The sequence below is a fragment of the Sparus aurata genome, chromosome 16 (genome assembly GCF_900880675.1).
Source record: "Sparus aurata chromosome 16, fSpaAur1.1, whole genome shotgun sequence".
NCBI lineage: Eukaryota > Metazoa > Chordata > Actinopteri > Spariformes > Sparidae > Sparus > Sparus aurata.
This window is the reverse complement of record NC_044202.1, coordinates 10,973,734-10,986,159: the sequence shown is the minus strand read 5'-3', so window position 1 is coordinate 10,986,159 and position 12,426 is coordinate 10,973,734. Positions and strand designations below refer to the sequence as shown.

The window sequence follows — 12,426 nt, the reverse complement described above, 5'->3', positions numbered from 1 at the left end:
ATTGATTGGGTTTAGTTTTACTGCTAGCATAGTCTAAATCATCGTCTCCCTATACAAATGCATACATCTACTCCTATTAACTGTGCAAATACATGCACCTGTTCTTTACTTGAAGATTTCCATTTTATGCAGCTTTATGCTTCTACTTCCTGCCATGTCATCTTACTTGTTCGACATTTGTCAGACAGATTAAGTTACTTTGTTGAGCGCAATTTTTCATCACCTTGTTTTTCAAAATGTGGTGAATGTTTGTGATAAAGAAAAGAAGAACATGTGACTTTTTTTTTTTTTAGAGGCGCCACAAACGTATGATCCTATGGAGTATGATGCATTGTTGTAGGCAACAGATGTAGTTTAAAAGAACTCACCCTTAAACATCTGCTGCAGTAAAATCTAATATGCAAATAAATGCAGCAGTAATTTCAATCTAAAAACAGCAGATAGAAAAATGAGATACTGACGGGGACGATATTTCTGAACAATTAGTGCTCTTACTTCTCAAAGTTTAACATTTCCCTGTAAGTTCTGCTGATACTCATACTATTGTTTTGAATCCAGGGTTGTTACTTATAGTGGATTATTTTCACTATGTAGTATTAGTACCTTTACTTTAGTAAAATGACTTCTACTTCTTACAGAGATTATTTTCATAATCACTTAATATGTCTTTACCTTTTTAAAAATTAAAATATGATAATTTTATATATTTTAACAATAATAAGGAAGACAGTTATTTAAGTCTTCACAGTGGACTTGAGCGAATGCACTTAGTTTGTCTTCACCATTCAGCGCTCGTTCGTGTCCTGAGGCTTCGCTCCTTTTCACATACGGACTGATGAAAAAAAAAAAACAATGAATCCTGCACAGCAAAAGATTAAAACTCACCATTTTATTATGATAATGTTATTTGATATGTCAAATTACAAGTGTATGATGTAACATAAAAACAGTTACAAACATATGTATGCATATTTACATTATATATTTATGAAAAGTAACGAGCTACATCTGTATAAAGAAAATACAACTATGACATGAGTTATTGGGACTATAAATTTTACATCATATACTTGGTATTCTCGAACCATGATAAGAAATACCTAGACGTGTAGAAACCAATAGAACCAGAACGAGAGATGTTAAATTATAAAAATGGAAACTAGGATGGACGTGAGGCACTTTTTTGAGGTTGTCAGGATGTGAAAGCCGATGGCACTAAGAAACTTCAAGAGAAAAAAAACAAAAAAACAAAAACAAAAGGATGCACAGGAAAGAAATATGCACAAAGAGAGAGAGTGAAAGGAAGAAAGAAAGAAAGAAAAAAGAAAGAAAACAGGCAGTGTTTACAGAATAGTTAAGAGTAGTACCATTTATACTGCAAGTTTCAAAACACAAATGTCTTCCACTATTTAGAACTAATCACATAAATGTTACATCAAGCGCTGTAAGATGAAAAAAAGCTTACATAGAGTATCATCAGTGCACCAAAGCATTGGAGAATTGAAACATAACCACTCAACTGCTGTGAAAAGTAACCGTTTTAAAACAATACACTGAAGAGAAACAGGTTTATATAGCTTTTTTCTTTTTTTAATCTACACAATGTCAAGAATGTACACTTGTATGCATTCCCCAAAGATATGCACAATTTTTCCAAGATCGAAAGAGGATAAAAGACTAGCAGCAAAGTGGTTAAAACTGAAGTCTTTATATAATGCAGGTCAAAAAAATATATATATTAAAGCAGACAGACACATGTTGCATATATAATACAGTACATGACAGGAAGTTGCACTGTGCTGGTTAATGCAGAATGAGAAGTGTTATTTTCAGCATTCTCTACACTTTGTATAAATGCACGTCCTACATTTTTGCTTCTCAGCCAGCAAGTTTTAATCAGGTTCATCAAACCTTGGTTCAGCTTGCAATAATGCAGGGCAATCCAATTACAAATGGGAGAATATGACAACCAACCAAACATTTGGTTACACACCAACCCCGCACGCACACAAACGCACGCACGCACACTGGAAACTTACACACATACAACACACACACACACACACACACACACACACACACACACACACACACACACAAGCACGCACGTATATAGTAACACTCGCGCAACCCACACACATGCACGAGTGTCCACTCACTTTCACCACACATTTAAAAACTCACCGTCATGGTTATATGCTGTTGGAGAATTAGGGTTTAACAGTCGTTCATAGCTGATTTTTTTTTTCTCTGTCAACACAATAAAATTAGTGATTGTATCTAGCAGCTTTATATGTACGTATGTATATATATATTTATATATCAAACTTTTGAAAACAAGTGGACTGCCACTACTGTACCGTGTTAGCACTATCCTTCGTTCTACAGTACAAAACTAGAGAGAAACTCTATTAGAAGCTCAATAGTCATTTCCATCACAAAACGCCCTCTACTTTTCAATGTGAAATAATACTAAAAGGTGACCTATGTACATAATGCTGTCAATTGAAGCTACAGTATATGCTGACAGCAACGATAAATACAGCTCTATCTTTAAAATTTCAAAGACAAAAAAAAAAAAAAAGCTGGGATTATTATCAAGAACTTAAATATAGTGTTAAATATTTACAGGTGTTTGGAGTTTGGTACCAGGGCTTGGTCGACGTCTACCTATCATAGCGTTAAAGTGTCCTGTCCCGTCACTGACTCAGTCTGCAGAGAGGTCAATGTGTTTCCCACGTTAGAAAGTTTGCATAGAAAGAAAAGGGAGCGTCTGTCGGGGCGGAATTAGGAAAAATAAACTGTTTTCTCGTTGTTTTACTTCGAGCAGGAGTGACAGGAGCTGAGAAAGAGATGCGCGCGTGTTAGCGATGGCGCGCGGCTGTTGTGTCAAATCGGCTGTTAAATATTGAGGGGGAAATCACAATTAGCACTAATTTCAATCAGGCCAATGCCACAGAGTCAGAGATAATTTTGATTGCAGCCAGCGACCAAACTGAACTGGTATTACTGCCGGGAGTCTGCTCTAATCTAAGTGTTGTTCTTTTGGGTGGGGTTCAAACGCAGCTCGACTCTGAACAGACTGCCTCGTCCCTGTTTCTCAAAGGATCGTGAAGGAGTAGTTCGACATTTTGGCAAATAGCCTATTTGTTTATTTGAATCAGATGAGAAGATTGATGCCACTCACAGATCTAACTGAGCTAACTAGCCAACGCCAGCTACAGTTAGCTGATATCAAATTCTTCAGGTGGCCAATTCCTACATATTGCACCTTTAATGCTAACAAATTTCACCATTTTGCAGAAGCGGCATCGCTGCATCCTGGGCTTAAAATTGGTTTAAATAAATACAAACATGCCCGAATATTTTAGTTTTTAACTCCTACACCAGAATGATAATTGGAGTTTGCTGGCTGCACAGGACTATTCCTAAGGTAACAAAATCCACCCACCAACATCGCTAAGCTCCCTAATTAACATCTGTATTAATCTGTACAAACATAAATATGTAAAAAATTCAAACTTGTGGTTTTATTGGGGGTTATGTGATGGACTAGTGAACACCAACTTCACAGTTCTGCAAGATAACCTCATGGTGCCAACAGGACTCCAGGAAGTTTCTGTGCCATTCCAGGATATAGTCCCACCAAAACCTCATTAAACCACAAATCGGCATTTTTATTATGTACTAATTAAACAAATGGGATACAGCATGTTAATTTGTGAACTATAAAAGCTGCTCGAGGGCAGATTTTTCTTTTGTTTCTCTCCTTATCCATTTTTATGCTAAGCTAAGCTAAGCGGCTTCTTGCTCCAGTTTTGTATGGAACAGGCAGATATTACAGTGTTATCGATCCCATTATCGAATCTTCGGAAAAAACACAAAAAACTACATTTCCATAATGTCGAAGTACTCCTGATCATGTCTTTGCTTTGGGAAACAGGACGATGGTTTGCTCTGTTACGAGTCCTAAGCCTTAATCACATAGTCAGTGGTGACATTACATCACGTCAGATCAACAGTGCATATGAGGACCTATGCACACTCACACACACAAACATACACATACAAAACATCTGTATGTTTTTCTTAATAGCTAAGATACTCAGCATTCCTGGAACAATGCATTCATTCATTCAGGGCCTTAAATGAACACATACGGAAGGAGTGGACTTTAACTTTTGAGGAACAACGAAATACTAGACTTCCACAGGATAGGAGGGGAATAGAAAACAAAGAGAAACCCACTAATTCGAGGGACAAACATGGAAATTTGGAGAGGGTGCTGCAACCAAAGCTTGGAGAGCAGTGCTTTCAGGAGGGTTTTCTTCCCCCCCCCCCGACGCCAAATTGGATGTTAAATTAAGTCTAAATTAAGTTTAAAATCGGAGGGATTCTCAATAAGAAAGATAATTTTAAGTGCCTCATCATTTTACCCAAGGAACACTGTAACCCCTTTACTCACCAAAACAAAACTTGCTGGTTGAGCAACATTTCAGCCTTTGTTTAAAAAAAAAAAAAAAAAAAAAAAAAAAACCTTATAAAATGAGCAGAAAAATAACAATGATGAAACAAAACACAAAACAATTTCACTACAGCAGTAAATAACTGGATTAAAAACTGAAATCCACTGAAGTGAATGAAATTGTCATCGTATTGGTTTCAATTCAGATGGTTCAAGAAGGTTCTAATTCTATTTTCATGATGTGGAAAAACTATTTAGGGGAACTCGGCATGGTAAAGTCGTTACCATTTTTTTCCCTTGTAATCATGGAATCGATCCCTTTATTTTGGAATGAAATCAAATGGTCTAAATCACCTCGGGAAAGAAATCATATTCTTCTAACTGAATTTCAAAAAGCTATACCAAAGCTGTACCTTCAAAAGCAAGCTGTGACTTTTAGATTCTCTTCTAAATTCGATGAAACGGGGGGGAAAAAAAAAAGGAATTGGCCGTACATCCACCACAGCAACATCTCTCAAATGTTAAAATTACACTAAATGGTGGTTAATGTACCACAAAAATTTGAGAGGGGTTACCTTTACTCTGGGGGGAAATACCATTTCTAGTGCACTTTTCTCTGTCTAGTAATTACATTGTCAGCAAAATGCTTAAGCCATGAAGGAAAGGCCACTGTTACCCAACTGCAAATTCACAAAAAAGCAAGAACATATCCCTTTTAGCATACTCAAACAGCAAGTATTTTTTTCTGAACGCAAAATAGTTTTGTTTTTCTTTTTTGTCATCAAGTTGTCACTCTCTGTACAAAAGACAATTTTCCTTCATAAAGATACACATTACTTGTAGTTGAGTTCTGACATTTGTGGCCTGGCTTTGTCAATGCATGAGTGAGAATGTGAGAGAGAGGTGTGTGTGTGTGTGTGTGTGTGTATGTGTGTGTGTGTGTGTGTGTGTGTGTACAGGTGTTTAGTAACATCTCCAAGTCTATTAATCTTGACGCCTCCTCCTGTTCTCCTCGGATTAAGCTCCTGAACTTAGCTTGATGCTCAGAGCCCCCACAAAGCATATGGTTTGTCCTCCACTGCTGCTTGTCGGCGACAAACACAAACTGAAATCTCCAAAAGCCCTCAGAGCTGGGGATCAACAACATATCACCCCGTCTGAGAGGGAATGAAAAAAGGATGCCGGCTTTTAATTTTCCGCTTTTATCCACTTCCTGTGTTAGCTAGCTTTGAGGGTGTCCCAGAGTCCGTCCTGTCAGGTCACCCCGCGGCCTTGTGCTTGCCCCCGCAACAGCGGCAGGCCTCGCCACAGTGGTGGCAGGCGCGCAGGGGCAGGTAGCAGCACATGCAGGGCGCAATGAAGGAGAGCGCCACCAGGGCGAGCCAGCGCAGACAGAACTGCTCGTCAGATGTGTCACATGAGCAGGGGTCTGAGAAGTCGCCCTCGGAGTCGGACATGCAGTGGTACAGCATGCTCTCTGCGCACAGCATGCAGCTGACTTTGTAGATGCACTGCTTGATTGGGTCGGGGGCGTCTTGGCACTGCCCCCGCCAGTTGTCTTCGTGGTTAAACATCTCCTGACAGTAGATGCAGCGTGAACGCTCGCCGTCCTCTCGTCGCCGCCGGCCCTTCTTGGACTTCAGCAGGGGCGAGGGCTGAGTCTTGATGGCCGTGTCCTTGCCCAGCCCCAGCCCCATACCTGTTCCAATGCCCATACCAGGGCCAGAGTGGGAGTCCCCACCAGGGCCGTCGGGGAAGAGGTACTCGCACTTCTTACTGTCCAGTTTGTGGAAGGCGGTGGGGAAGTCCAGGTCCTCGCGGTCGGCCTCCTGCTTCCACATGACAGGGTGGCGGTAGTCCTCGTAGCCGCGGATGAGAACGTCTTTGCGCGGGTTGATGCGAACAATCTCCTCATCGTCCATGTGAAAGCTGACATGACGAGTCGACTTAAAGGAGACCTTCGAAAGAGGAGAAATTGAGAATTAGTCGGGTCACTCAAGTAAGAAAAAGAAAAAAATACTTGATTTGAGAATTTTGAAGATATGACTGGTTGAATGAAGGAGAGGCAGACCTGTGGAGGCAGGTAGCGGCGGTTGCTCGAGGGGAACTCGTCGAAGGGTTGGGCGCGGACGTAGCAGCCCCTGAATGGCTCGGTGGAGACGACGTTGTTCAGCGGAGAGAAGGGCTCTTTCATTGGGGTACAGATGGAAGGAGGCTCATCACACACCTAGAGAACAAGACGGCAAGCGTTCAAGTCAGTCATGTAATTGTGACAGTTCTTGTGTTTCCTCTCAGACAGACTCACATTTAAGAAACACAAACTATTTGTCAACAACATTAATCAACATTTGGCCAATTAACTGACATTATTTAGATTTTTAATAGTATTTTCACTCCAAGGTATCAACTCAAGCTCTGATGAACTGCAATAGTCAATCAATATTCTTTTATGTACTGCACATAAAAATAGACATTAGCTGAAACCCTCAGCATCCGCCATTCTCACATCCTATGTTACCATCACACCATCAAAAGCACTAACGGCCGATCAATTCATTTTTCATAACCACAACTGTTTTTTTGACTCAGGGTATGTAGGCTGCGTGTGTTCCACTTGTGACCACCAGGGGGCATCCGGCGCCCACGCTCGGCCAAATGACTGTGCTTGTGTGGTGATGACTCAAGGCCCCTTCTGTTAAGAACTCAGAGTTCCCATCAACCTTGCATGTGTTCCCACAAACATTTTAACTGATGCAAAATCTACAAGCATGGGGCCTAAAAAAAGAGGCGCCTGACACGTTGGAGACGGCGTGAGCTTTCCTCCCATCTCACGCCGAACAGTCTCGTAATTACAACAGGGACGCTCACTGTTGATACCAGTTAGAATGAGATGTCTATAAATAACACCTTTGTGAATGCCGGTCAGCAGCAAAGACGTTATAAAAAATGATAAAGGCGGCAACACTGACATAATTGAAATAAACAGAAGCAGTCTGATACTTCAGTACTCATGGCAACAAAATCAGAAGTGATGGCTATTCATGATTCATGCGTGCAGAGGTGATGAGAGATGGGGGAGGATAGTCAGTTATCACATCAAGAGCTGTGTGAGGATATTTCATGTCCAGCATTGTTTCAGCACAACCGCCGGCATAACTTCCGGCTCGCCCCCCCACACCAAACATCTAATCGCATATTCAGTTTACATGAGAATAAGCAGAGCTGTGGTTGATTAAGTTCAGAGTGAGACATTAAAAATTCTGCCGTCTTTGTCAAAACGGGTTTTATATTCAAATAGTCTGAAAAATCATTCGAGTAATACTGCAAAATAAATGGTCCTCAAGGTTATATCTGTCTCCGCTTAGACATACACAAACATGGACCCGCGCCGAGCCGTCTTCACACGTACAAGTTCGATCCAACCATATTCGAGCCTCGTACACACTGGCGAGCTGTCCCTCTTTTCCCACACACACCCCGACCTCATCAAGGCAGGGTTAGTCCTCCTCTCCTCTCCTTCTCCCACCCTCTCCCTCTCTCTGCTCTGCGTGTGGAGGAGGCTGCTGGCTCTGGTTAGTCAGTGCCGTGTGTAAAGTAGCCCACGCCACTGCTTTAACGCACAGCGGAAATCTGGTTTGCTCCCAGCTGCTGCTACAGTAATTACTGTCCTGTGGTTGCTAAGAGATGCTTCCTTTGACTTCTTTTTTTTTTTTTTTTTTCCCCCTCTTTCTCTTCTTTTTTTCCCCTCTCTCGTCAGCCCCCCCCCCCCCACATCTAGACTGCTAACACATGGTGTGTGTGTGTGTGTGTGAGACTTTGCTCCCTCTTTGCCTCTAAACATACCAAGTGGTGTAACACACATCCAGAGCGTCTGCAGGGGAATGTGAGGAATAGGAGACAGTGGAGGGAGAGGAGAGAAAGAACAGAACAGGAAAAAATGACTTTGTGTTGTATTCGTGTGTGTGCAGTGTGTGTGTGTGTGTGTGTGTGTGTGTGTGTGTGTGTGTGTGAGTGAGAGAGAGAGAGAGAGAGAGAGAGAGAGACCGAGAGAGCAAGAGAGAAGAGAGCAAGAGAGAAGGAGAAAGAGAGTGAGAGGCCAAAGAGTCTGCCGAGGGAATGTCATAAACCAGCTCCAGCTGGAGAAATGCAGCACAGAACTTAAAAAGCCAGATGACAGCTGTGTGTGTATGTGAGAGAAAGAAAGAAAGGAGCGAGGGGCTGGGGTGGAGGGGCGGTGGTGGGGGGTGAAATGGGAAACAGACTTGGGCTTCCTTTTAAAGCGCTTGCCTAAGCCCCACCATTCAAAGGCATGCGTGGGGGCCAATCTGGAGCTGAGCTGACCCTGGAGATGTGGCTGGGTGAGGGAGGAGAACAGAGGAGGGTGAGGAGGGATGGAGGTGGTGCGGAGCCAGGGGCAACCTGGCTCCGCACCAACATCGGGGATCCATGCACTTCCGCCCTCAAAGGCACAGGGGCTCAGGACAGGGAAGGCTGGGGTCGGCCCATAAACTGAGAAACCTACAGAGCATGCTGGATCTCTGCGTCAGACAGAGAGGAAGAACAGAGAGGCCGAGATGACGTGCACGTCACAAAAACTGAACGATTTATGTCTGTTTACATTTGTTTCTCACACTCTAGAAATATGGCTTGGCTTAAATGAGGCAAATCGTGAGTAGAGCTCATCCATGTGTCTTGTTAACTCAAAAAACAAAGAAGTACAGCCAAGTTCCAGGCTACTCTCCATGAATCGTGTAAACAAACCATTCGAGATTATGGCAAATACGCTTATTAACATGAGTTAGGGGTCTCTTCAGGATTCTACAAGTTAAATTTAAGAGTTTTTAAGACCTTTTAAAACCATTATAAATTGCAATTTAAGACCTATTTCACGCCCATACTGGCAAAAAAAAACCTATGAAGGATACGAGGTAAACTCAGAATCCCAGAATTAATTGCAAATTAAATTAGTTAATACTTTGGTGATGCTCCCGATGTGAATACAGAACAACACTGGGTAATGGCAGGCATTGGATGGTTGCTTTTCAAAACGCCAGCTTTGTGATTTTCTGATCCCCCATTCCCGCTTTAATTCCTTATTACCAAAAGACACCAACACTAGCGTTTTCTTACACAATTTGCAGCAAGTTTAAGATTCATTATTTCCAAGAGGCTTCAACCAAGGACTGTGTGTGCGGTTCTCGAGTCAAATCTTGTTGAACTTGCACTTGATGAAAATAACATTGACATAAACCAATTTTAATGTATTACTTCTAGAAGGTGCTCTATTGCTCTAAGTTGTGGTTGCTTGTACTAATTAAACAAAATGATCTCATTCTGTCTTCCATCTTATCATAATGTGTAAATCTGTCCACTTTACAGGACGGGGAAGGCCGGATTTTGTAATCTTTGTACCGAGCCAGGCTGTCTGTTTCACACAGTTCCCAGTCTTTATGCTTAGCTAACTAATTCTTCCTTTAAACCGCTCTTCCTCCTGGCTCCAAGGTGCTTTATGGAGCATTGTTGAGACACACCAACCCCCGTCTCAAAGTCTCTGGTCTATGAGTGAGGCTGTAAAAGTCAACTGGCCAACAAAACCTCTGTGTACTAAACTGATAAGAGAAAACTTCCTGCCCGAGCTAAATTAGAAGCGGATGTTTTCCTGTGGCATTCGGGGAAAAAAGAACACATTTTACTTTGTACTAGCGGAAGGACTGTGGTGGTACGGCATAATTCCTGGCAGTGGGTCATCACAGCTGAGTGGAGAGTTGTGCAACCACTTCTTTTTTTTTTTTTTTTTATAGCTAAAATATGTTGCATGTGCGTTTACTGTGTGTTGTGTGTGTGTGTGTGTGTTTTTCCGAGTGAGAGGAAGAATGCGGTAAGCTTGTGAAGGGCATACAAGTGGGTGCTGAGCCTCAGTGGGCAGGATGTGGGTGGAGAAGACCGTCTTGAACGCATGTACATTAACACACACACACACACACACAAACACACACACACAAACACACAGAAATGTACGTGCACACCAGCTCACACACTCAAACATAAGTCAAACGCTTGATGCAATGCAAGGCTATCATGAATTCCAGTAAAAAACCTAGGGATGCTTTTGAAGATGTCTGAATCTAATCAGGGAACAAGACAAAGCTTGTTGGTGACCTCCCATGCTGATGAAACACTAGAATCTGCTTACTCCACAAGGTCGAGGTTACCCAGGACCCTCTTCTAAAAAGGTGGGCCTGTCAATAACACAAACTAAAAGGTCAGAACACATTTTTGGTTATCTGTGCGAGCACTGCCGTTGCTTAAAGCGAACACAGCTCATATCACATCTTGTTGCGTGCTGGTATTTGCTAGTTTCTCTGGCTGCAGCACTCGCCACTGGTTCACTTCTCTTTCTCTGTAGCCCAGGTCTCCGACCGCAACATTCGGATGCCAAATCACCATGGTGACACCCTCGGTGGCTCACTCGCTGAACCTTGTGAACACCCCCTTCTACCCCCCAACCCACCCTCCTGCTGCACAGCGCCCCCCACGGTCCCCCTCCCCTGCTGCCTAGCAACAGTGGTGCCATTGGATTTCCTGTATGTTCAGGCTGATTCCTTAAAGAGGAACTTCGCCACAGGAACAGGAACGCAGCTCTCCCTCCTTCGCTGCTCCTCTAGTCCTATGACGTACAGGATGTAAGACACTAGGGTTGGTCAAAGGTGATGACTGGCCTCTGACAAGTGCAATGAACTTGCAGCTGAAAATAAGTCAAAGCAGGTACGGAGTGATATCAGACATAAGATCTGGTGGGGCATTTTCACTAACCAGTCAGCAAAAACTGAAAACACCATGTAATGCAATACAGCGGCCATGCAATGAATAATTTTCGAGGCGTCTCTTTTAGGTATTTGATTGCTGTGGGCTAAATACCTTAGAATGTTTTGAAGCTGTACCTTATACACCACAATGGTACAGTGTAAAAAAAATGCCAGAGCTGAATAAACACCTCTCCGACACTGTGTCAACTATAATTAATTACAACAGCATGTCAGAACTGCATTCAACGCGGGTGAACATCAGGCGACATTATCAGCTTGATTGTACCGTTTCCTGTTGGAGCGTCCTAACTGGCCGTGAGCGACGCAGCGCGGCGCGACATTGATAGCCGTTTTGAGCCCGAGGCACTGTTCCTAGTTTCATTCCTGTTGCTCGCATGACATGGATGAGGAATGGCTAGTTCATGAAGTTGATATACAACACAGCTCTTTTACTACAAAAACTTAAATATGCCAGCTGACAGGAGGAACCGAAGATTCTGCTAAGAACAAACGCTACCTCTGTGATCCAGACACATCCATCACATCCATTTGCTAAGATCGCCATCTTAGGAAACTCACCCATCTTTTACATGAGTGGTTAAGTCTCTAATCTGATCTCCATCACACAACTGATAAGTACATGGTTCATATATAAGATATAACAGGGTCCATATTTAACAGATTTATGTATGGACGGTTTCTTGTCTATGTACCTGTACACTACAAGAACTGCCCTTCCTCCCTCGGAGGTGTCTTTTCACCTACTTCGCAATCAGAGGTGACTGACGTTTCTGTAACAGGCCTGATATCTTGAACAAATCAACATGGGTGTGTGGACATGAACTATATACCTTTCTCTCTCTGAGAACACTGCATTCTCAACCGCACATGTCAGCAGTCAATAGAGCGGCACATGCCAGAAACGCATACAATTCTTCACATAACGCACCTTAATGGTTCTCAACCTGTCAACAAAAAGAGGCCCAGGCTCATGAAGAAACGCATTCAGTGTGGAGACCGTTGAAATAGCAGAGAATTTCCACCAAGCTGCCTTTGAACAAGTAGCTCCTGAGGCAATAGTTATTATATCGGCATCAGTTGTAACGAGAGTGACAGCAACCAGGTTAGATTGATAGAGACAGCTAAGCCTGCTCC

General features: G+C 42.6%; 1 protein-coding gene across 1 annotated transcript in view; it reads right to left on the bottom strand.

The window, feature by feature from the left end:
* Positions 1 to 869: 869 nt before the first annotated feature.
* spred1 (sprouty related EVH1 domain containing 1) overlaps positions 870 to 12,426 on the bottom strand; it is a 35,284-nt gene continuing 23,727 nt past the window's right edge. The window contains exons 5-6 of the mRNA XM_030444035.1: positions 6,537 to 6,692; positions 870 to 6,423 (exon numbers count right to left, since the gene is read on the bottom strand). Coding sequence (XP_030299895.1) covers positions 5,725 to 6,423; positions 6,537 to 6,692 — 855 coding nt within the window. The 3' untranslated portion in view covers positions 870 to 5,724. The remainder of the gene's footprint in view (positions 6,424 to 6,536; positions 6,693 to 12,426) is intronic.